The sequence below is a fragment of the Bos javanicus genome, chromosome 16, assembly GCF_032452875.1.
Source record: "Bos javanicus breed banteng chromosome 16, ARS-OSU_banteng_1.0, whole genome shotgun sequence".
Classification (NCBI taxonomy): Eukaryota; Metazoa; Chordata; class Mammalia; order Artiodactyla; family Bovidae; genus Bos; species Bos javanicus.
Genome location: NC_083883.1, coordinates 43615899 through 43641552, shown reverse-complemented (window position 1 = coordinate 43641552; position 25654 = coordinate 43615899). Strand labels below are relative to the sequence as shown.

The window sequence follows — 25654 nt, the reverse complement described above, 5'->3', positions numbered from 1 at the left end:
ATTAGCATTTGTGGAATTTATTCCCAAACTCTCCTAATCTTCCGTACACAACCATTTGATTTGCATAACCCAACCCCCTCTCATAAAAACTGGCTGCTAGTTTAATTAAAAAATGTAAATTTGCTGTCATCTCGGGGCCTGGTGAATTAGGACGACATCGGCATTTTTTATTGCTAAAGACGTCCAGATTGATCCAGCCCTTGGCTGAACTATGGTGGAAGAAAAGGGGTCCACATGGTCCCCGAGGGCCTTGAAGTCCTGCTTGAGGTAGCCCCCGGGTGAAGTCATGGTTCTCCCACCACTGAGTTACTTATGGCTGGAGTGCTTCCCTAGACCTGTCTGAGGCTGGAGATGATGTTAACCCACAATCCGATGTTTACTGGATCCCTGGTGCCAGCAACCCTTTGGGGCCTGTGTTTCCAGCCTTGTACAGTGCTAGCTGCCCGTGATGGCCTCAAAGAAGAGAGCCCCTCACTACACCAGAAACGAGGCACCTGGCCTTGGCTGTGAGCAGAAGTACATTCAAGAAGTCGACAAAAGATGAGATGGTGTGAGCCCAGAGACAGGCTCAGAGGGGATCTCAGAGTTCCCACCTGCTTCCCTTTTTTTGTGAAGAGGGGAAAAAGTGCTTTTCTTCTGAAGTCCTGAGATTAAGTGAAACTTCCAAGTTCAAAGAAAAGGCTGAGATGGTATCACCAGATGACTCCTCCAGGAAACAGTCAGAACTTTGACACCCTGGACCTCCCCTCACTGAGTGGCCAGAGCCCAGGCCTGGGTCCTGCTGAGAGTGCCCTGCTCCAGCTATGGGAGGAACCAGCTGACCTCAGGGGCCCTTCTAACTTCCAGGAAAAGTTCCCAGAGTCTGTCCCTAGAGTGCAGGGACAAGTAAGTGCGACAAGAGATTCTGCCACCCACAAGCCCAGCAGGCCCTCTCTCCAGCTGGGGATACCCTATGGAAGGGCTTTGGAGCATGCCCCAAGAGCAGGCTGATGTAGTGCGGGAGGATGGACGCCAGCTCCAGCTGCCATCGGGGTTGGAAGGAGGAAGATGAAGAGGGCCCAACTTTCAGCTAAGTAATGCCTGAGTCCCCTGTGCCCACCCACAAGCACAGGATCATTTGCCCCGAGTAGCGGGCAGTGCATTATCACCACTGGTCCATCTATAAGGTCTGCTTCTCAGCTGGGATGGGTGGGGGCCCCCTGTTTCTAAAGAAAAGAGGTGGGGCCTGAGAGGGAGTTGATGAGACACTTGATTAGAGGTGGGGGCGGGCTGCTTCTCCCTGGGAGGGAAGGGCAGGGAGGGGCAGGGTGGCAGCCCTGGCCTCAGACACCTTAACCACTTTGCCCAGCAGGGGGTGTCGCACCCTTCCTGGGCACGGAGGTCGTGTGGACCTCCACATGGGATTCACCAAGATCACACCTGGCGGAACACAGTCTTAATACTCCCTCCCCCACAAACACATCTCCCTCCTTCCCAACGCTGGCCACCAGGTCCTGTCACTGGGCCCCCCAGTCCGGCCTCCTGCCCTCTCTGCCCACTCCCTTTTGACTTCAAAAGGTCAAATGTTGTCCCAAGGGGCAATGCCATGGACTTGGGCCATTATAAACAACAACTCAGACCCAAACCACCTTCCATAAATGAAACAGAAGGGTTCAGAGATCAATCTCCAGGAATTATCAACCTGTTTAGCACAGATTTAAAAACATTTAGGAAGAAGACAGTGTCTAGGATGAGGGTCCTGGTCAAAATTCCATTTCAATACAGAGGGCTAATGCGAAGTCTTGAGGAATTTAAAGTAAACCATCATTCTAGACTCAGATGGGAAAAGAAGTGTTGATACAATTAAATTAAAACCAACAAAACACCAAAATCTCAGGATAAACTCTACTCCAGGCCAGCACTATGCTATCTGAACCCTAAACTAGGTGCCATGCTAGGCACCCCAAAACCCAGACGTCCAAATTGAGTAGTTGGTCTGGTCTACCCTCTCCCAGGGTGGGGGCTAAGGGGGATGGGAGCAAGTCCTGGGCCCCTCACTTTGAACTGATAACAGCCGCCTCATCCCACGGGTTCTCAGGTGAAAAACACTCATTAGCCATAATAAGCAGCTTGTTCATCCGACAAGGCCTTGTCCCAAATAAATTAAATTCCTTTACCTTGAGACAGTCGCCCCGAAACCAGACTAACCACCTTTCCCAACAGGACGCTGCTTTCAAAAACTAAACCAACACCCCCCCCCCCCACTAAAAAAATAAAAACACACACCCCACAGCCAGACGCATAGAGATCTTTCCTGGGGAAAACAAGGTACAGAAAAAACACGCAGCCATTCAAAAAACACGGAGAACAAAAAAGAAAAAAGAAAAAAACAAAAACCCCACAAAAAACCCCTAAATCCTCTTTCTGGGTGCCCCCCAGCTCCCGCTCCTCTCTGTTCTTTCATAATGACGAGCATCAAATTAGTCACAGTCACTAAGCAAGTAACAAATAATAACAATAATATCATCAGAAGCCTCGCAATCCAGAAACCAGGGCGAGAAGCGCAGCCGGCACCAGACCCTCTCCAGGCCAGCCCCCACCCCCTGCTCAGCTGCTACCTCATTGGGCTAAAAATAATAACTTCCGTAAAAGAACCGAAAGAAAAGTGAAAGAGCCACCCCCTGGTTCCCACCGGCCGGTACCTGTACCAAGATCCATTCTCCTCTCTTTGGTCCCAAACTCTGCGAGGATCGCCAAAAAAAGAAGAGGAAAGAAAAGAAATCTGTTTAGTCTCTCGCAGTGCCCCCCACTTCCCACCCCAGCCTCCCCCCTCGGCTCCCCGCACCCTCCCCCCATCGAGGGGCGGTCAAGTCCCCGGGACGAGGGGAGCGATGAGAACGGGGACCCGGAGGCAGAGCGAAAGTTTCTCCCTCCCGCCCCGCTGGCTCTCGCGCTCCGGCATTGCACACTCAAAGCAGCTCCTCGCCGCTCTCGACTTTATTAAACTAAAAGAGAAACTATTTATAGACACGGCTCGGGTCCGGGGTCCCGGCCGGCCTGCGAAACCGAGGGGCGCCCCCGCCCGCGCCCGGCCCGGCTAGGCACCCGCCGCCCCCGCCCCGCCCAGCCGCGCCGCGCCGCGCCGCGCCCCCAGCCCAGCGCCCGGGTCGGAGCCCCGCGGCGGCGCCCCCTGCCCTCCCCCGCCCCACTCGCGTACTCACCATAGTCGGAGAGTCGAAAGCCGAATTCACTTAAATAATCAACTTTCATAATACTTAATTAATGCCTAATTGCAACTGATTACTCCCCGAATAACAAGTTGTTTTAAAGCCCTGATGTCATTGCTCCTGACGGTAACACTCAGGGTAACAGTTTGGCAGGAGGGAGCGGGCGGGCGGGAGCGGCCGGGGGCGCTGCCAGGCGCCGAGGTGATTGGCAGGGCGGCCGCGGCACCGCCTCCTCCAGACCGGGCCCGCGCCGCCCCGGCAGGTGAAAGAGCAGAGCTCGGCGCGCCCGCGCCCGCGCGCCCGCGCGCGCCCGCCCGCCGGGATGCTGGAGTGAATGGGCTCGCGCTCGCCCGCCCCGCGCCCGCTCCCTCACGCGCGCCTCCGTCTGGTCCCCTCTCCCGCTCCCCGCGCGCTCTGCTCACACGCGCGCCCCCGCCCGGCGCCCGCTCGCGAGCGCGAGCGCGCGCGACTTCATCGCACCGGCCCGGGCGGCCAGCCTTATTGGCTCAGCGATTGCCCAAACCTTAGACTTCGGAGGGAGGAGGGAGGCGGGGACTCGGCGGCCGGGGACGGGCGGGAGCAGGGAGGCGGGCGGGGGCTCGGCGGTCCGAGAGGAGCCGGCGGCCCGCTCTCGCGCCCCCGCGCCAACTCTGGCCGGACTCCGGCGGGCGCGCGCTCGCAAGCTCCCCTCTGCGCTCCGGCCCCGCGAGCGCGACTCGACGGCGGCCGCGCGCGGACTCACTCCCCGGCGCCAGCCGGCCAAGGGCTCGTGGCGCGCGCGGCCGAGCAAACTTTTGGGCGCGGGTGGGCGCAGGTGTGAGCGCCGCGGGGTCGCGCCTACTGAGCCTTACTCCACGGCTCCCCCCTCGCGCGCCCCTCGGGTTTCGGGTGCGGGGGTACCAGGGGCTTTCTTTCCTCCCCCATCCCTGTTGTTGGTGGTGTTTTTTAGTTGTGAGGAGAAAAGACTCGGGGGCGGTGGGCATGGGTGTCCCGCGGAACACGCGCGGCGGCTCGCGGTGTTTCGCACACCGTGGCCCCCCGCAGGCTTCACGAGTGCAGGGACCCCCGGGGTTCCGCCACTTCGGTTTGGCCTTGCCTTTAAATGCACCCTGGCACCCCACCCCACCCCGATCCCTGGTCTACCCAGGTCCCCTCCGCGTCTCTACTTTCGGGACCTTCCTACTCCTCTTGCCGCCCGGAAGTTCAGCCCCCAGCCCCGCAGCCGGGGTAGCATCTCTTCTCTCACCCCACCTTGGCTATGAGTCCTAGGAGCGCCCCCACCACGGATCCGCGCTGTCACTTGGATTTCCAACCCGCCCTCTTGCCTCCGCCACACCCCATCAGGGCCCGGCAGACAGGGCCCAGACAACCCTCCGCCGAGTCCTGCCGCCTGCCCCCTCGGACATCGCCACATTTCCTAACTGCCAGTTCATCGCTGGACCAGGCAACTTGTTCTCTCCTTTCCCTCTTTTCACCCTCTGAGAAAGTACTTTGGTGGGTCCTTCTGTTCCCAGAAGTCCCCGCTGTAGCCAGATATGTTGAGATTCCTTCAAATTTAGTCACCTAGATTACCCACGGGGGTGGGGGTTGGGGGGGGGGGGGGGGCGCGGTTGCCGAGGAAGGAAGCAGGCAGGTGAGCAGGAAGCTGTCGGTTTTGCAGGTGAAACACCTGGACTTCACTGTCCCCAGCTCTCCCTCGGGCCCTCCTGCACCCAGCCTGCTGCCTTCTTTCCCAATCCTGTTTCAGGGGAGGCCACACTTCAATGAGGGGCTCAGAACCCAGGCTTTCTGCTCTCTGTTCTTTGGGCAAAGTTCAGCAAAATGGCGCTGGATTATTTTTGCAATATTTCTATTTTGCAAAGGGAGAGGCCCAGGGAGGCCTTGGGGCAAAGAAGTCAGGGAGTTTAACAATCTACTGTTTCTCCCACTTTTCCCTTATTTTTGTTCCTCTTTTTTTTTTTTTTTTTTAATTGCGCTTTAGTGGCCTCACAGTCCTCAAGTGGCCAAAAGGCCTCACCTTTACCCTTCAGGTCTGCCCCATCATTACGGAGGATGAATAGCTGGAGAGGCCCAAGAACTCTAAGTGTACCCCAGCCCTAAAATCTTGAATAAGTGATCCGAGCTCCTTAAACAAACCAAGCCCAGTGTTTCCTAGATGTTGCTGGCACAGGGCAATCAAGCAGTGAGGCCACGAGCTTCTGCTCCCCACACAGGATCTCAGAGAGGGCACTGAGGCTTCCAGAACTGCTCTGGGGTACACACATGCTTCTGGGTACTCTCACCCCTGACTCCCCAAAGCAAGGCTTACAGCTTTGGGTTGTAACAGCAGGCAGTACAACCCAAATCCCAATCTGAGTGTCTGCTTCCCGATGTGGGCAACTGGGATGTAGACAGAAGCCTGAAGACATAGGGGTGAAAGGGGAATTTCTGGGTGCATTTGAAATATGCACCTATGGGGAGCTCCCTGCATATATACCCACATGGCCTATGGGCTGCCTATGAATGTCCTTCTGGGCTTCTGAGGATGGTGATCAGGGCCTGGAAGGCCTGCCTCCCAGCTACCCACCACAGGGCCCACAGGATTGGCTGCACAATAACTTGGTACCTCTGGTGGACCAAGGCTGGAAAGGAATGGCTGAAGGGTAGAACTGAGAGAGCTGGAAGGAAGGGGGAGCAGGCAAGGTGGGCTAGAGGGGCCCCCTCAAGCACAGCCAGTAGTAGAGGGAGGCAGGAATGGCCCAGAGACCCTCAGCTCTGCCAAGATGATGGCCACCATCAGCCACTGCTGGCATAAGAAGCGCTGCCCAAGAGTGAGGGGCCTTCCTTCCTGAGACACACAGAAAATGAGGCCATCCTGGCATGTTATGATCTGAGACCTGAGAAGGCTGAGGCTTTGAGGTCATGGATGTGAGTCACAGGCCATGTCACGGCGGGGTCCCCCAATCTCTTTCCCTTTATGTGAAGGCGAGAGGCCCAAGACTCTGGCACCTCTGAGCCTGTGGCCCATTTTGCCTTGAGAACCCTGATGTGGTAACACTCCTGTAACCCTGAGGCCAGGCCACAGTTTCTGTGCCCAGGGCCCCGGGGATGGAAAGCCCAAAGCCACAGCTCCTCCTGGTCTCAAGGCCCTGGGCCGGGAGCCACCAGCTCCTCCTCATGTTCCCCACCCCTGAGGGAAAATGAGGAGCCCTACACAGCCATGCCACCCATCAGGCCCCTCGCAGGGGTCTCGGGAAACCTGTCAGCTCTTCCCGGGCAGGTTCCCTCGACGGCTCCCAGTGCCCTCGCATCCCCGGTTTGCCCACTCGTTTTCTCTCCCTCCCGGGCCCAGGGCCTTCTCACTCAGCAACCTGTTTACACACCAGGTATCTCATGCTTTATCTGCTCTCACTTTGAATTCGTAACTTTCACATAAACTTGAACAAAGCTCCTTTTGTTCCTGCACCCCACCCCAGGATCCCAATAAACTGGTTCCCTCTGAGGCGACTGGGCCAGGGCACTGGAGCCTTGGCCAGACAACTGTGTGTGCCTGTGAGCCAGCATGTTCGCACCTGCGAGGGAGCCCGTGTGCCCGCGTGTGAGTGCCCTCCCCGGGCGGACAGCGGAAGAGTGTCAGAAAGCCCTAAGTCAGCAAAGTGTGGACGGGACGGATGGTGGGGACGGAGGGAAGAGCCCCGTCGCCTGGCACAGGGGACGGGGCTAGCCTGAGGCTGGGTGAGAGAGGTCCTGGGCCCTGGATGGTTTTGGTGTCCGGGTTGAGGGAAGACGGGATGAAGAGGAAACAAAGGGCAGGGAGGCCTAGCAGAGCCAGGGGCTGAGGCCGGGCTCAAGCTAAATGTAAGGCAGATACAAGGAACGCATTATGGCGGTTTAGGGGCTGGCAGAGCCGCCGCACGCTCGGCCCCGTAATCCTGTTAGCCAGCAATCTCCATTCCGAAAGAGCTTCATTTCTTTGTGAATATTTGTAAACTAGATATCTAATGGAAAATTATAGGAAAATTATAGTGAAATTCATGACGGAGAAATCCGATTATCCCTAATTCAATTATGCCATCTTAGCCCACACAGCACATTTCCCATTTTTTTCCCATAAATACCGATGCCAGGGGTCCCGGTAATCAAATAAAATTGAAAATCATCTTCCCATTAAATTCAATTAGCTGCAATTTCTAAAGCCTATCAGAGATTTTAATTACTAAATTATAAAATTCTCCAATGCTAAATTGAAACCAAAAAAATTGCACATCCTTATATTTCAGAGAAAAAAAAAAGGGGGCCAGCAAAATCCCTGGAAGATGCCCTCCTCTCTGTGCCCAGCTCCAGAGCAGGTTCCCTACCTGGAGGGACCGCACGCACTGATGCCTGCTTGCCCGGTTGGGGACGAAGCTAGGGCGGCAAGGGAGAGGGCCCTGTCAGGGAAGGGGCTGAGGCACACTGATTCAGCAAAGGGGCAAAGCACACCTCCACCCCCGAGCATCAGGGCCGGGGCAGGCCCTGGAGAGGACCCGCCTCCTCACTCGCTGTCCTGGCTTCTCAGATGCCCTCAACTTTGTCCCCTACCGAGAACGAGGTCTATAAGTGCCACCTCCTTGGCCCACGGACATGGCTTGGGCCCAGGTCACAGCTTGGCCTCAGGGCTCTGCATGGTTCTGGGGCAGCAGACCAGAGGCAGCCAGCTTCTGACCCAGGTGCCGGCTCTCCAGGCACCAGGCCGGGTCCCCAAATGGCCTGGGCTGGGTCAGAGGTGAGAGGAGGACGGGGCCTGATGCCCAGGGTGGCCAGACATCATGGGATGGTCCTGTGGCCCCCAGCCTTCTCCAGAGCATTCCCAGGAGCCATGGCCCTGGCAGTGTACCAGCCTTCTGGGAGAAGAGCCGGGGATGGACGTGGCCCAAATCTGGCCTCTCCCTGCACTTCCAGCTCATTCCCTGTTCTTCCCCTCTTCTGGGAAGCCAACCGGCTTAACTGGACAGAAGGACTACCCTTGCCCCACGGGAAAGCTCACTCTTTCACCCCCATTTCCTTTTAGGGAAGTGCTGGCCGTAACCCCAATAGTAGGCCCTCCTCTCTCACCCCCCGCCATCCCAGGCCACTTACCCCACTCTCTAAGGCTGCTCCTGGAGTCAGAAGAGCCTGGGGAGGTGGCACCGGTGGTAGCATAAAGTGATCATAGATCTCCAACCCAAGGTGGGTGGCTGGGTGGGCAGCTGCTGGGCCCGGCAGTTTCAGGGGCGGGCAGTAGCCGAGTTGCTGGCAGCCCAGCTCCCGGGAGCAGGGAGCAGGTTTAATTTGCCAGGCAGTCAGGAGTGCCAGCAGGGGAGGCACCCGCAAACAAAACAAAAACAAAAAAGTTAATTATCTTTGGCTTTTTCTTAATAAATATCCAAACTGGCCCGGCCGGATCTTCCGCTTTGGAGGGAGAGGGAAGAAGAAAGAAAAAAAACCCTAAACCAAATTCAACAGACTCATTCTCTCCCTTCCCCTTTGTCTCTCATCCTTGTATGTATCTCTTATCAGAACAGTAACAGTTTCACATTAATTTCCTAATTTCTCAAGTGCAAAAGTATGGTCACAGAAGGTTGTTTTGTTTTGTTTTAGGGTGGGAAAGTGGGTGTGTGGAGAAGAAAGAGGCAGGTGGGAGGGGAAAAAGGGAAAGAGAAACCAGGGAGAAGTAAAAGAGAATGAGAAAGAGACAGAAGGAGAGAAGAAAAGACAGAGAAAGTACGATGCAGAGAGCTGAGTTTGCTACCTCGCCCCCGGGGGCACGGCCCAGCCTGTGGCCCCAACCTGGGCAGGGACCTGTTCTGGAATGTAGTGTTGGCATTTTATTTCAGTTACAATTATCAGCTACAGGAGATAATGGGTATTCTTCATTTTAAAGCTCCAAACCACCCAGGTCTCACTGGCCACTTTGGCTCCCTTGTTGCTGTCAGTCCCTGTGCCAACCCCTCCCCTCCAGGAGCTTGGCTGAGGGAGAAGGGGGCGGAGGTTGGCTGTCCTTCTAGGGGGTGTGAATTTTTCTACGTGGAATTGCAAGTGTACCTGGGGAGAGAAATGCGTGTTGCCGCCTGGGCTTACGTGTTTGGATGGTGCTCATACACGCCTGAGCCCATGCTGTTAGAAACATCTGGTAGGGCACCTGCATGTGCTGGGGCGGCCAGGACATCAGGCAGTCCCTCATGGAATACAGGCACCAGAGTTCCACTACTTGGGTTCAAATCCCAGTTCCATCTCTCACCAGCTGTGTAACCTCACTCAAATCACTGACCCTCTCTGAGCCTCCATTTTCTCAGCATCAAAGTGAATAATAATTAGTGATTGCCTAGGGCTGAGGGTCGGGGAGAATGGAGAGTGACTGCTAATGAGCACCGGCTTTTTTTTTTTCTGGGGTGATGGAAATAGTCTAAAATTAGATCCTGGTGATGGTGGCACAACCTTGTGGATATACTAAAACCACTGAACTGTGCACTTGGCATGTGAATTACACCTCAATAAAGTGATTATAAAAAGTGGGGACAAAAAGGGGGAATGCTAATAGCACTTACGGCATTGAGTTGTCATAAGGGCATATCCAGCACACAGCCTGGCACAGAGGACGTGCTCAATAAGGACCGGTGATTAGTCAATTCGTGTGGATCGGGGGAGGATGAGTTGGCGTCCTGGGCCTGGGCTGGTCTCCATAAGCGCGTACTGCTGGGGCTTGCAAATGTCTACCTGGGGCCCGGGGGCCCCGCCAGCAGGTTGTCAAGCCTCTGAGCTGCCCCCCCACCCACCCCTGCTCAATACTTGGTTGGGGTTCCTGGGCGTCTGCTCCCTGGCAGGCATGGGAGAGTGTGCGGCCCTCCTCCTGCCTCCCCGCCCGGGTCCCTGGAGAGGAGGCTACCCACCGCAGCGGGCAGACTCTGCGCTCACTCTCCCCGTCTCACAGAGCACTCATATTTTCCATGTGCAGCAGACCGTGAATTCACCTTCATACTAGTTACAGGGTTATTTAGCCTCTCCTGACACTGACAATCACCAAACTTTAATTCGCTGCTTGGCTTCTCCCTGCCGTGCCCTCTGCCCACCCCCCAAATCCCTGGGAGAGGATGGGAAGAACCTAGTCCAGCCTCCTCTAGCAAAGCCTGCCCTTTGGAGTGATGGAGCGATGGGAGGTTGGGGGCGGGGATGGTGAGAAGGGGAAGATGATGGACAGAGGGCGGAGGGAGAGAGCAGTACCACCAGGGCTAAGGGGAGTTTGCATCCTACTCCTCAGGCCTGACACTAATGTATTCAACCTCATGTCCATCCTGTTATGAATGAAGACCCAGCTGACCGGGCTTCGGGTCTGAGGGCTGGCAGCCCTGGCCAGGACCAATGGGGCCAGAACTCACTGAGATCCCAGAACCAGGTGGCTGGCACGGGCTGTCCTCTGCCTGATGCTGGATGAGCAGGTGCCCATCTGAGAACCCACCAGAGGGAGCCCATTCTTACCAACCTGAGAAGCCAGCTCTCATTTCTCCGGCCTCTCCCAGTGCCAGTCTCCTGCCCGGCCAAGCCCCCCGGCCCTGCAAAGGCTTCTCCCTGGTTTGGAGCCCTGTTGCCTCTTTCACGTCTGTGTTCCTTTGATGAAGGCAGGTGCATGGGTGCGTGCTGAGTTGCTCAGTCATGTCCGACTCTTTGTGGACTGTACCCCACCAGGCTCCTCTGTCCATGGGATTTTCCAGGCAAGAATACTGGAGCCGGTTGCCATGCCCTCCTCCAGGGGATCTTCTAGACCCAGGGATCAAACCTGCGTCTCTTACATGTCCTGCATTGGCAGGCAGGTTCTTTACCCCTAGTGCCACCTGGCAAGCAGTTCTGCTCAAAGCTGCTGACAAACATCAGATGGGAAACAGAGACTGAGACATCACCCACCAAGGATCCAGATCATACAATCCTGGGACCATGGAGAAGACAGGGCCCCACTGTGTCCACAAGTCCACTTCTTCACCCACTGGGAGAGGCCACTGCTACCTGGGGCACCCAGGCCAGCCCCAGCACTGTCTGTCTCTCCTCCCTTGCCTTTAGCAGATCCCCTTCTTTGTGTCTCCCCTGTGCTACCATACCTTTCCAGGAGTGGGCCTGGCTTCCAGAAGTTCCAAAGAGGCCTCTGCTTAGCTCAGGGGCCAGGCAAGCCCAGAAACCTCAGACTCTTCCTCTTAGCTCCCCTTGATCTCCTGGAGTGGTCACCGTCACCTTCCCCCAAACCTCCCAGGCAATCGAGGTTTCCTCTGAGGACCATTTGGTGGAATCATCATATGCACGCACACTCAGTCATGTAGTCATGCCTGGCTCTTTGCAACCCCATTAACTATAGCCCTTCAGTCTCCTCTGTCCATGGATTGTCCAGGCAAGAATATTGGAGTGGGGTGCCATTTCCTCCTCCAGGGGATCTTCCTGACCCAGGAATCAAACCCATGTCTCTTGCACTGGCAGGCAGATTCTTTAACACCAAGCCACCAGGGAAGCCCAGGAACTCTCTTATTTGCCAAATCCAAGCTGGCTCCATCAGTCATTCATTAGGCAGAGAGTCTAGAAGCAGCGAGGACTCACCAGAAAAAGACCTGGACTGGGGGGCTTGGAAGAGCAGAGGTGGGGCAAGGGCAGAGCCACAAGAGGAGAGGCAGGGAAATCTATCAGTGGGTCCCAGCTCTGCCTGCTGCTTCCTAGCCCCCTTCTGCTGCCCCACCCTTGCTGGCAGGGGAAGTGGCCATGGTGGCCTGGGCAAGAGAGATGTCAACGGGAGCGATGGCAGAGATGGGAGAAGGGGCTTGTTGACTACAAACTGTCCATTATGGCTCAGATTATAAGCATATTGCGCAGGGCTCTCTGCACGCTGCCGAGGAAATCCAATACGCTGAAAGGTTAATGCAATCAATTAGGGTGACAAGGAAGTAAAGTAAAGCCTTCGGAGTAGATGAAAAGGAGAGAGAGGGAGAAAGAGAGAGCGCCATGGAGTTGGGGGTGGCAGCACGGGTGGTGGGGAGGTGAGGAGGAAGAGAAACTAATGGGATATAGAGAGAAGGCTTGGAGGGGAACACAAGCCTACAAAAGGCCGGGAGCCCTCAACGACAGGACGGAAAGAGAGAGGGCAGCAAGAGCAGCAGGAAAGGGCAGTTAGTGATCTGTGCGGGGACCCAGTTCCAGCTCAGACCTCTGACAGCTGCACAGCTTCAATTTCCTCCCCTCTCCCTCTCCCTGCCAACCTTTCCTCTGGAGCTTGGAGCCCGGATCCCAGATTAGCTCAGTAGTGATGTGCAGCCTTGGTCCCTGCCCCTGGACAGAGCAAGTGCCCACATAACATCCAGGGCCTGCTCCCTAGAACTGCAGCCTGGTTCCCACCTTTCCCAGAATGAAGCCCAACTCAGCCTCCTTTGCCCTCAGCAGCCCCCAGGATCACAGCTTTCCCCCTGTATCCTAGCTCTTGTTTGCAACAAGCCTGAAGACCAGAGAGCATGGCAATCCCTTTCACAGATGAAAAAACTGGTGCTCTAGAGGTGATGCAATTTCCCAGGGCCCTGCAGCAGACAGGCAGGACGTGGGACTGACCTGAGAACTCAGGGATGCCCAGTCCACCCCCTGGAGAGGGACATCTTGCACAGCACTCGCTCAAGTGAGGAGCCTCAGCTTCTCCAAGATGAGGGACTCAGAGGTCCTGGGGCAGGAGAGGGGCTCTGCATGGAACCTGCTGAGGGCTGACTGCTGCCTCCTAAATGCCCAGGGGAAGACCCCCACTCTGGCAGGTATAAAGGAACAAAGGAGGGAGGGAACAAAGGAGGTAGGTGTTGCTTACCTGTCAGACACCTTCAGTCCCATCCACTCACATGCTTGAGATGGTTAGAAAGCATACTGACTCAATGGACATGAATCTGAGCAAACTCCAGGAGACAGTGAAGGACAGGGGAGCCTGGTGGCCTATAGTCCTTGGGGTCTCAAAGAGTTGGACATGACCAAGCAACTGAACCGCAACAACTACCTGTCCGAATAACACTGCAAATGAGATATTCTGCTTACCTTGCAGAAGAGGAAACTGGACCTGAGAACTTCTAGAGGCTACAGGATGGAGATACAAGGCTCCTGGGATGCTGAGAGCAAGAACTCTGAGGAAACTGTCAAGGAGAAGACAATCGGGACTTCTCGGGAGGTGGGACTCAAGAGGAGATGAGGTCCTACAAAGACGAGAGAGAGAAAGGGGGGCCCCAAAGGGACCAGGACTGCAAGCAGTCCCATAAGCTCAGGGATGGGGCTCCCTGACAACTGCCCAGGCGCCTCAGAGCAAGACATGAGCACAGAGCAGGATAGCAGTTGCACAACCCTGTGAATGTACTTAATGCTAGGGAACAGCACACTTAAAAATGGTTACAATGGTAAACTTCATGGTATGTCTATTTGACTAATTGAAAAAAGAGAGAGAGCAGCAGACTGGAGCCAGAAACTCCAGAGTGAGAGATAATAAACTTTTCCTGTAAAGGGCCAGAGAGTAAATACTGTAAAATTTTCAGGCCAAACATGCTTTGCTGTAGCTACTCAGCTCTGCCATCTTAGAGTGAAAGCAGCCATAACTGATACGCAAATAAGTGGGTGTGGCTATGTTCCAATAAAACTTTATTTACAAAAACAGGCAGGGGGCCAAAGTTAACCCTCTGGCCATATTTTGCCAAGCCATGCTCCAGAGAATGGAAGCACCTGGGGCTGACTTTCAGGACAGAAATAGCCAATCTGAACCTTGCCAAGAAGTACAAAGAAAGGTTGGGCGGAGGGCAAGTCAGGGTCTCCTTACCCGAAGAGGGTGGAGGAAAAGAAGAAAACTAGGGCTGGCATGGGAAACAGATATTCAGAAACCAGTCCTTCCCAGCTCCTAGCATCCCAAAAGCCCTCCACTGTGCTTCAGATGGCATGAAGGGGCAGAGAGTTGCAGCTCTCAACATTCCAGGAGACCTGATGCCAAGAGAGAGGTGTTGGGCTATGGCTAAGAGAGGATGGGAGTGGGCAGCCGCAAGGTTGGGCTGGCCAGAAGGGATGCCAGGGGAGAGAAAGACGAGGAGAGAGGCCCAGGGAGCAGAGCTGTAACCAGGGTGGTGCTGGCGGCAAAGGGAGGAATCCACGGGCCCCAGCGAGAGCGCAGGGCGCGGGCCGGGCCTGCCCTACACCGGCCGCCTCTGATCACGTTTTCAGGGCCACTGCCCGCCGGCACAGACAATGCTGGGGGAGCCTTTGAAGTCCGAAAGGGATGCCGCGGTGGGAGCCGCGCGAATCTCTTCCCTCCCCCCATCCTCCCGGGGGAGGGGGCCAGCAGGACAAAACCCGGAGCCGGTCACAGCCGGGCCCCCAAAACGCGTGAGACAAAGGGAAAACAAACAGGTTTGGAGCCAGGCGCACGGTGCTGTGTCTGTCCCCCGCCCCGCCGCGCATGGATGATGGATGGCTGCAGCCAGCTAGCTCGCCCGCCGGGCAGGCCCCGCTATTTACATAACACTGGCGTTCCACCGGTCACCTCTGACACGGCACTGCCTGGGGCCGAGGCCCAGTGGCCCCCGAGGTTCCTCCAGCCACTGGAGGACTGGGACAGTCTGTGAAGGCCCAGCCAGGCCAGGGGAAGGAAGGACAGCAGCCTGCTCTGGGCTCAGAGTCTGGGGCCTCTTCCCTGCCAGCGTCCCATGGAGGGAGGAGGAGGCCAGGGGGTGGAGCGGCAGCTCCCAGGAGAGGCAGGACTGGACTTCTAGGGCTTTCAAGTCCGTGTGGTTCCCAAGCACAAGCTGCAAGCAGAGCCTCCAGGGAGAGAGGCAGCAGCCAGAGGGGGTGGCAGCACTATGGAGAGCTGTGCATGGTCCTGCCAGGCACCTGACACCTTAGCCTGATGTTGCCTTGAACAGATTTCATGCCCACAGTCAGTGATCCACAGGTCCCCAGCCCATTTCCAGCCTATCAATCTGAGACACTTCTACCAGGGTTATCTTTTCCTGCCAGGTTCAAATGGAGAGTGTGCCTCCGATTCCTTATCTCCATCTTCCAGACCCACCCTGGGTGCTCAGCAGGACTGGGCCCAGCTCAGACCATATACCAGGTGCATGGTCTCCAGCAGGGGGAAGGACGCAAGGATCCAGAAGGGCTCAGGCCTTACCTTGTCGTGGGTCCTAGAGGCTCCTCTCTTGCGGTGGGGTTGTCACTTCATCCTGAGGAAGGACAGAGAAGAAAGAGCCTCTTAGCCTTTCAAGGCAGGACCCATACAATTCCCCAGAGTGTGTCACCACCACCCCCAGGGCCAAGGGACTGATGCTCCAGGTTGGTCAAGGGTGTCAAAAATTCAGATACCTGGAGTGGGCACTGATTTTGGACCACTGAAGTACATGCCAAACCAAAATTTGAAAAAATTCAGAAAGCAGCAGAAGCTGATCACAGTGGAAAATATGGTCCTCGGGGCTTCCCTAACCAAAGATAGAGAAGTCAAGCTGCACTGGACGCATGTCTGTGGAAGCAGAGATGCGTGCGTAAGGGTTGGGTGCTCCCCTGGAGCTCCAGCGGCTGAGCAAGTGGGCCTGGGGAGAGTAACAGGACTCAGCAGTACTCATTCCTTCACTCTCTTCCCCTGGCCCCGGAAAATAAAAACGACAGATGCCAAGCTGCTCACTACAGCAGGTGGGTGACAGAGGGGCCAGGGCGGACCAGGGGCCAGGGGACCAAGGAGCCTCAGCTCCCAGAGATAGGCTGCAAACAGCACCTTCCACCCTGCGGTCCCACTGATAAGTCCCAACCCATGCTAGGGGCCCACGCAGGGAGAGGGAAGATGGTCCAACAGGATAGGTGGTCTTTAGCCAACACACAACTCAGCCCAGTTTGCCAGGCCCAGTCCCTCCTGCCCAGAGTGTGAATTTGGGGAGCCAGGTTCAAATGGGACCGACTCCTCGTGTGGACAGAAAACCCAAGGAGCTTTTTGCCCACTGACCTGTGCCCACCTGCCCACCTGCCCTTGCCTGAGCCAGGCCCTGCATCCCCACCCCCACTCCCAGCCCCCACTCCCATCCCCATGGCCTTCAGGACTCCACCCACACTGTTTTTCTGTTTACTAGTTGTTGTTTTTTTTCTCCCCACTCCCTTACTTGTGGCTTATCAATGATGTAAGAGGAATAACACCAATTTCCTTAGGCTGTGTAATCCCCAAATCAGATTGGGGGGATTGCGAGAGGTGAGGTGACCTTGTACCCGGCTCTCGGAATGCCACCCAGTCCCGCCGCCCGCCCTCGAGTTCCCAGGACATATTTAGATAGATAATGCTAATTGTACTTGACTCGTCCTCCTAAGGAGGGCTGGGTCCTCAGCCAGCTTTCGCTGCCTTTGCTGGGCTGCCTGGGCGGAGGATGTCCACTGGGGCGGAGCCTACCCTGCTGGACACAGGGCTTTCTGGTGGGCTGTGAGCAGTTGGGGCGGCGGTGGGGGGTGTTGCTCACAGACTGCGGAAGCCCTTCTGACCAAGATGGTGAGAAGCTAGGATTTTGCATAGAGCTGGGCTGACGGAGATAGGGGGCAGCAGAGAGGAAAGGGGAGCCCTGCTGAGATGGAAGACAGGGCAGAGGTCGGCAGAGTGGAAAAAAGAAGCAGTCGGAGAGGAGAGCTGGATGAAGTGGAGGCCAAGCGGGACTGGGCCGCAGGGCAAAGGATGGAGACCTTGAGCCTCTGCTGAGAAGCAACGGGCGGGCTTGGCTGTCAGAGCTCACATCCCAGCCAGCCAGCCAGGGACCTGGCGGGGCGTCGTCGTTGTCCAGTCCATCCCACACCCGACTGCTTGAGATCTCTCAAGGCACCCCGGCCAGCCTCCCTTGAACCCCCAAAGCCCCCCAACTCCACAACTCCAGTATCTCCCTTCTACCACCTTTTTCTCCCCTCCCATCCTCCCCGGCAACTGTGCATTTATTAATTCATGAGGCACTAATTAGTTCTTTGTTTAATTTTGTGTTAAACAGACTGACCGGAATGATAACGACTTGCAGCGCAGTGTTGCCGTCCCCAACCACCCCTGTTTTCTGACAACAAGGGAGCGCGGGAGACCGGAGCGCTGAACCCAAATCCCTCAGCAGTTGCACTTCATTAAGTCAAAATGTGACAAGAAGCTTAGAGAGCAACTCACAGATCTGATCACACAGAACAATCGGGGAGGAAACTTTCCAGGAGTTGGTTGGGGGTGGCGGAGAGATGGGGAGGGGCCGAGACACTTACCATGCGGGGACTACGACGAGAACTGGGGTCCTGTCCCTCCCCTGCCCCTGGGGCAAGGGCCTGGCTGACTGGAGCATGGAGGCTGTCTCTGGGTGGGATCTGGGACACTCGGTGGATCCTGGAACCCCGGAGGAGGGGACCTGAGAAGTTCAACTTTATCTCTCTGTCCTGCCTGGGCATCTTCTCCTGTCTCTCTCTGCCTCTCACTGCTGCTGAAGTTTGGTTCTGGCTTGTGTGAGTGAGTGACTGGGCACACCCTGGGCTTGGTGGAGAATCAGAAAGCTGCTATAGTTAAGGCAGGATTCTGCAAGGCCGGGGGGAGGTACAGAGTAGGAAAACACAGTGGAAGAGGAGCCCCCACACTTAGGAAGGTTGAATAAGTGCAACCCTTCTAAGCTAAGCAAGAGAAGTACCATGCTCAGGGATGCTGGCCACTTTCTCTGCCCGCTATTCATTCACCCATCCACCTATCCATCCACCCATCCACCCATCCATGCATTCATTTAATGTTTAAGTATTCTGACCAGAAAACTGAGGATCAAGAGGTTGAGCTCTGTGCAGAGGTAGGTACAGGGCAAATCAGAAACAGAACCGGATCTGTTTGGTTTCTGGGCTGCGGTAGCTGACTGTAGACCAGCAGCTGAGCTAACAATGACAACAAGCCTTGTTACCTGCTCCCTCCTGTCCATGTGAAAGAGCAAGATCTTGGCCCAGACCCATCAAGCTTCTAACCCCATAAAGCTACAGGGAAGGATCAGAATGAAGCCCTGTCCCTGTCTAAAGACAGGGCCCCTGCCCTCCTTTTACCTGACCTTAATCTCAGAAGATGTGGACGATGCCTAACATGAATGAGAATATGGAAGGGGACATGAGGAGGAGAAAGAGAACAAAAGCTCACAGAGAAAGATGACAAAAGTGAGCCTGGATTGTATGCGAGGATCCTCTTGCCTTCTTCCCATTGGCCCCCGCGCCAGACCAGGTGTGGCCTCTCTCATCCGCTGAGAGCCCGCCTGGCCAGCCCGCAGGCCCAGGCAGAGTCTGGAGGTCAGCCTCGCCCTTGCCCTCCCCTGACCAGTTGGGAAGTGCAGTGGTCTCTCGCCCAAGCCTGGCAGCCCTGAGCTGGCTTCTGTTAATTTGCTGTCAGGCTGCCTAAGCAAACCAATTAAAACTAATCATTAATTATAAAAGAGAGCAAGAAGAGTAGAAGAGAGGGGAGAGGGTAAAAGAGTGAGGTGGGAAGGAGGCGAGGGCAAGCGGGGTGGACAGACAAGGCGCAGAGTGCCTGCAGGAGCTCGCCGCGGGACTGCCGGCCTGGGAGACAGAAGGGACCAGAGGCCCAGGCTGCGCTGGAGCAGAGGGAGGGCAGGCAGGGAGTCAGAGATGGTGGGGAGGGGGCTGCCACAGGCCAGGGGTGGAAGGGAAGGCTGGAGAGCAGGGGGGCAGGGAGGGAAGGGTGAAGAAGCTGCAGTGACCAGCGTACCAGGACCCGAAGAGGCCTCATTCGCCTGCAGTCAGTCCCCTCTGGCTGGAGCCGCCGACCCTCTGGGACTTGGCTTCGGAGCATCTCACCCCCAGTTCCCTGGCTTCATATTTATGAGGCTCAGCTGATTACGCAGCACAGGGCCAGGCTCCCGGCCCTGCCGCCCCTACCTGCTCCCCAGCCCTCTCAGGCCACAAGGGGCGGCCCGGGGCAGCTGTCGGCCCATCTACCCGCCCCCCCATCTACCCGCCCCCCCAAATCCCCATGCTGCCTCCTGCCCCCTCCCCCACCCGCACACAGCCCCCTCCCCGGCCAGGCCCTTTCACAGGGCTGAGGCCGTGTCAGCGGCAGCTTGAGGAGGGGGGCAGCGCAGACAACAAGGGGCAGTGTCATGGAAACGGGCACTTTCCCCAAGAAATATTCTGTTTGGCCTCCTTCCTGCATTGAGGAGCTGTCAGGAGCCTGAGTGAGAGCCACACCACCCCGGGACCAGGCGTGACAAAACCTATTTTCTGCCTCAAATTTGATTGATTAAAAAACTTTTTAGGAAAACCATGTTAAAAGAGTGAAAAAGAGAGAGAGGGAGAAGGAGAAAGAACAAGAGGGAGAGCGAGGAACCAGGGGGAAGGAGAGAAAGCGGATGGCAAAGCTGCTGGGCGCAGGCCATGGGCAGGGCCTGAGCAGTTGCCCGGCCATGACGCCTGGGCAGGCATGTCAGCGGGATGGCCGCCACATAACCAGGCAGAGCGGAAAGGTCAAAGGAAGCCCCAAGCTTTTACACAGTGGTTAGCAGGACACTGGGGGGGCCAAGGGCCCGCACAGTCCAGCAGGTGCCGGACCCAGATGAGGCGGTGGCTGGGGCCCTGCACTCCAAGGCTGGCCCGAGGCAGGTGGGGGTCAGCGCCAGGCCTCTGGATTGGCTCTGGAGGAGAGTGGGGTTTGCAAACAGCCTGGGCTGGGATTTGGCCAGAATCCTGAAAACTCTGCACTGAGTCAAGAGGAAGGGTCTAGGAGTCTGGAGCTGGGAAGGGATTTTCCCACCTTGTTCTCGAGAAAATCCTGGCTCAGTAGGTACCCAGCTGACCCACCCGTCCTGCAGGGGCTGATGCCTCTGCAGCTTCAGCACCCCTCCCCTGCCTTCTGGGTCGCACGCCTTCCCTGCCCAGGCCCCTGGCTCCTTGGCTTGATGCTGCCCTCTGTGGTCCTCCCAGCAGGCTCACCCTCCCTCTTCCTGTCTCAGAAGCCAAGACAGGCCCCGCCACAGGCTTCTCCCTAGGGCTGCAGGAAAAGGGCCAGCCTCCCTGCTCCTCCCGAGCCCTCAGAGGCCCCGCCTGATCACTCCAGGCAGAGGTGGCTCAGATCTTCCTGGCATCCATGCTCTCCCCAAGAAGAGCGGCCCAGGTGAGTGGCTGGGCTTTTGCCCTGTCTGAGGGCCTCGAAGGTCAAGGTGAAGAATGGATCTGGCAAAGCTGTCAGCAAGAAGCCAGGCGCTGGGAGGGGCGCTCAGCAGTGTCCAATGTGGTCTATGTAGCTCAGGGCTCGCTGTGGGCGAGGCGGTGCCTTCTTGGACAGACGGTGCATTCTACCAGACAGATGCACAGACGGACAACACCTGCTCTGGGCCCTGCCCAGCCCTCCTCTAGGGCATTGACTTAGATCTCTTCCCGTCCCTACTTCACAATGATGATCAGATATTCACTGAGTATGTCCTGTGCTCATGACACTGTGCTAGGCCTCAGGAAGGTAAAATACACTGCTTCCGTGAGCAACAGCAGAGTAGGTAAGACCCGATTCTGAGTCCTGATTCTGTTACCCTCCGTGGTGTCTGCTGGGGCAGGCAGACTGCTTAAGCTCTCATGGCCTCAGCTTCTTCAACCAAAGAGGCAGAGGGTATGAACCCCCACCTCAAACACAGTTCATTCAGTAATATTTCTTGAGCACCTACCATATGTTGAGTACTCCCCTAGACCTGGAGAACACTGGTAACCAAAGACAGTCCTCATAGAGCTCCCGTTCTATGGTTCTTTCTGTGAAATAACACACTGCACCATGGTCTGGCACATAGTACATGCTCAACAAATATTACCTGTTATTAGCTTTCAGAAGTCCTGCCTTTAAGAAGCAGGGGAAAGGTCTAGGAATTTCACTCCTAGGTATGTACTTGAAAGAATGGAAAACAGGGACTCAAACAAAAACTGGTACGCCAATGGTCATAGAGGATCCATTCACAATAGCCAAAAGGTGAACACAACACAGATGTCCATCAGCAGATGAGTGGATAAGCAACATGGAGTGACCCACACAATGGAATATTATTCAGCCATGAAAAGGAATGCAGTTCTCATACAGGCCATTACAAAGAATGAACCTTGAAAACATTATGCTAAGTGAAAGAAGGCAGACACAGAACACCGCACACTATATGGTTCCTTTTACATGAAATATTCAGAATAGGCAAATCCATAGAGACAGAAAACAGATTAGTGGTTGTCAGGGGCAGAGGGAAGAGGGAAACAGGGAGGGACTTCTAACGAGTGTAGAGTTTCTGTTTGGGGTGATGAAAACCTTCTGGAACCAGATATTGGTCATGGTTCCACAACACTGTAGATGATGGAATGCCACTGAATTGTACAGTTTAAAAGGGTTACAACAGTAAATTTTACACTATGTGCATTTTACCACAACACAGAGAAATGCTATAGCTGAGGAAGGAGGAGGAGGAAGAGACGAAGGAGGGACTTCCCTGGCGGTCCAATGGTTAGGACCCTGCACTTCCACTGCAGGGGGCACAGGTTCTATCCTTGGTTAGGGAACTAACGTTCCCTACGCCGTGTGGTGTGGCTCAAAGAAAAACTAAATACATTTTTTAAAAAAAGAAAAGAGGGAGCTCCATCTAGGAGAAGAAGGCTATTCCCGCGTGGTGGCTCGGCATGGATATTAGACAAGCCAAGCGAGGGGGCGGAAGGTGAATTAGCCTTCTTTCAGATAGGTCCCCTCTCCCTCTTGTCCTCAAGGACATCGTGCACTCCTGCCCCAGGTGTTCCTAGGCCTCACATGTGCGCTGATGGAATAAATAACATGAGAAGGTTAGGGTGGCTCCAGAGATTGGAGAACATGTCACTCAAGAGCCTACGGTCCAGTCTCTCTAGCACTGCCAACCGTTTGCACACACGTGGTCCGGCTCCTCTCACATGCGGATCTCAGCGCACACAGCCCACTCCACCCATCTCTCTGCCAGGCTCCCCAGATAACACTTGCTGCTGCCCAGCATCTTAGCGCAATACGCTGCCCTCCACATGGGGGAAAAAGGGTCTGAGTCAACGGCTTCCCCACTGCTCAGGACTCCAAGGCTCCCCGAGGACCAGGAGTTCCACCTTGCAGGAAAAGCCAAGGATAACCAGGGAGCCGGGCCCTCGGGACAGTCTCTCTCGCCCCCACCAGCCCTCAGCCCACCCTCCTGGCTGCTCCCGAATGCGTGTGCACACAGAAACCCCTGTCTTGGCCCGGGAACTGTCAGGAGATCAACAAACAAAAGCTGCTTCTTGACAGGGAGTCATTTATATTTTAGCTTCGTTCCATTATCCTAACGAATCCTTCATCAGCAGATGCAATATTAACAGCAGAAAATCAGCTCATTACATCCGAGGGGATTTCATCAAGACGGCAATCATGTATGCAGCTCCCCAAGCCTTCAAGAGGCCAGTGTGGCTGTTATTTATTTATTTTGTTACTTATTTATTTAATTTTTGGGGTTCTTTCCACATAATTGCACCGCATCTCCGATCTTTAATAAATAATTTGTAGGTCCTGAACTGCACACAGCTTTGCTCTCTGCCATGAGAGCCTGCATTAGCCAAAATATTTACCAATATTTGAAAGTCATTAGGATCAGGAGAGAAGTGGGGAGGGACCGCTCTGTTCTTCTAGAAACAGCCTGCTCTGCAGCTGCAGGGCTGGGTCCTCACTCTGGTCCTCCACGCCCATCTCCTGGAGTGGGGGTCTGGCTTGCTCAGCTCACTCAGTTTGAGCAGGGGATTCCCTGGAGCTCTTAGAGAGTGAGGCGGCCATCTCCAGGGGTTCCTGTGGGCTGCTTGTGGCTGAGGAGCCTGGCTACTGGAAAGGACCCCCTTGGTGCAGAGGCAAGAGGCTGGAGCACTCTGTCGGGGTGACACTGCCAAGGTTCGCCTGACCAGTGAACAAATGCTGAACGTCAGGGTGCTCAATGAGGGAAACCGTCCTTGTGCACCAGCAAGCCCTGGCTCTGCTGCAGCTGAGAGTGCAGAAAAGTCTGACTTGGGAATCCCCTGTGGGCCAGTGGTTGGGACTCAGTGTTTTCATTGCTGTGGGCCCACATTCAATCCCCAGTCAGGCAACTAGGATTCCACAAGCTGTGCAGCATGGTCAAAAAGAGGAAAAAAATTTAAAACAAAGAAGTCTGATCCATTCCTCTCAGCTTCCCAAGGTTATGCCTCCCACTTCAAAGGAAAGAAAAGTTAGTGGGCCCAGAAGGCAGACTTAGTGGGCCCATTTTATAGACAAGAAAATTGAGGTTCAACAAACCAAAGCTCTCTTCCCAAGGCAACACAGCTAGGCCCAGAACCAGGATTTGGACTCAGAAGTGACCCTGCTGGGCCTCCATTCTTTCCCCTAGTCCATAGCTGTCTAATGACACGGCCTGGCCTTCCAAAACGTCCTGGCTCCAACCCACAAGCCTGGAGTGGCTACTCAGGCCGCTGGGCACCCCCTGCCACCACCACTGGGCTGGCCATGCTTTCACAGGTTTTTCCCAGCAGGGGCTGGATTTCTGCCCAGCCAGGAATGTGCTCCCAGGATGTCAATTCTAATCTCCCCAGTGCTCTGACAGAATTAAGCTCCAGTTTGTCCGACAACATCCCAAAGTTTCAGAAATCCAGGGCAGACTCTCTAATCAGGCTTCAGGACAAAGGTCTGGTCTGACCCTGTCACTTCCATTTACTCCTCCTGTCTGTCTCCCAGCCGCGGCCTTTCTGCAGCTTCCTCCACCCTCTGCCCTTCCCTGGCCAGATCAGCCCCCGCCCTCTCCTCCAAGCTCCCCTGTTTCTCCGCCCTGCACTTCCCCTCTCTGAGCAGCTGGGCTAATCCTGTTGCTCCACTATCTAAAGCGAGGAATTCCTCTGAGACTGACCTGTCGCTCAGGGCTTTCTAGGCCTGCTGGCCTCACCTTGCCTGGGGTCCCTCTGGTTCACCGCCTCTAGGGAGGGCATAGGCTCGGCCCTCCTTGGCTCGGGAGAGGGTCCTCAGTGCAAAGTTATTCTCAAACTCCGCTGAACCTTGCCTGCGGTCAGTCTGACTTTACTGCCCCTGAGGCATCCTTTGACCTTGCCCAGCCTCTATCCACCGATTCAATGGACATGAATTTGAGCAAACTCTGGCAGACAGTGAAGGACAGGTATGCTGTAGTCCATGGAATCACAAAAAGTCGGACACAACGGCTGAACAACAACAAAGCCTCCATCCTGTCTGAGGGGGCAGCCTGTGGGCTCTGGAAAGCTTTGGCCCTTTAGCCATGCTTGGGGGCCCCTCTGTAGGGAGAGACCTCCCCACAGCGAAGTCTGTAAGCCACCAAGAGGAACGCTGGGTGGTGGAAAGTGAAACTGGGATGGGCAGGGCATGCAGTGAGAGCCCCCAGCGCCATCAGAAAGGGGTGAGGAGCGGGGGAGCTGGGCCGGAAGAAGCCCCCTTGTGCAGCCAGACAGAGGACAGCCCCCCAAGACGCCAGGGACGCAGAGATGTCTCCTTCTCTGTCACCCACCATGCCCAGTACCCAACTTCCCTTTTTCACAGCTCTGGTGTGGACACAGAGCTCTGATACCTGCCTCGATTTCCAGGGAAAATCACACACACAGGCTGGTCAGAGGAGACAAAGCCTTATGGAGAGGCATCGGTAGGGACCATGAGATTGAATCTAGTCTGCTCACATCAGAAGACTTCTGGGGAACAGAGGGCACCAGGAGCATTGTGGACAGTCAAGGGGAAGAGCACGGGCGGCTGCACTCGATCTGTGTGCTAACTCGAGGATCCGGGCACAGGGCTCTCCTGGACAAAGCAGGGACAGGAAGACACACACGGGGCACAAGGAGAAGGCTCACAGTGGAAAACAGGCATGGAAATGTCGCTCTGCTCTTTGACCCTCTGGAGGCATAAGAGATCTAGAATGGCCGGGGGTACTCCCCCAGAGCCACCCAACCCACGGGGAGCACGGAAAGTGCTGGGATGTGGCAGGCAGGCAGGGTCACTCCAGGCTCCTCGGCTTCCCCTGTGACCTGGGTGGAGACCTCACCCTGGCGTGGAGTCCCGTCCCATGCAGGCTGTCTCACACCCTCCCCTGCCCGGCTTCCTCGGCCACAGCCACACTCTACGGAGTGGGGATGGCTAGACTAGGGGTGGCTCCTCACTCTCTGGCAGTCTGTCCTGCATCCTGTCCAACATCCCCATCCCGAGGCTGGTCCTGCCCTCACCAGCACAACCAGTGCGTAACCTGGCGGATTCCCTGAGAGCCCGGGGTGAGCCAGGCTGATGGAGTAACAGAAGCAAGAATTAGGTAACACATCTCTATAGCCAGCCCTTTCTCTGGAAGAGCAAAAATAATTACTGTATTTTTTACTTAATAACAGAAAAATCTATCCAAATGAAGGACAGTGGAAGAAGGCCCATCCATCAGCTCTTTCAAGGAAGTCTCTGCAGTCCCACGGCCCCC

General features: G+C 55.7%; 1 protein-coding gene across 5 annotated transcripts in view; it reads right to left on the bottom strand.

The window, feature by feature from the left end:
• Nucleotides 1-25654, bottom strand: part of CASZ1 (castor zinc finger 1) — a 153330-nt gene that overhangs the window by 51684 nt on the left and 75992 nt on the right. The window contains exons 3-4 of one of the 5 annotated variants that reach the window (XM_061382753.1): nucleotides 15349-15400; nucleotides 2682-2720 (exon numbers count right to left, since the gene is read on the bottom strand). In XM_061382753.1, coding sequence (XP_061238737.1) covers nucleotides 2682-2697 — 16 coding nt within the window. In that variant the 5' untranslated portion in view covers nucleotides 2698-2720; nucleotides 15349-15400. The other 4 variants (XM_061382754.1, XM_061382752.1, XM_061382756.1 and 1 more) reach the window with 4 other exon arrangements.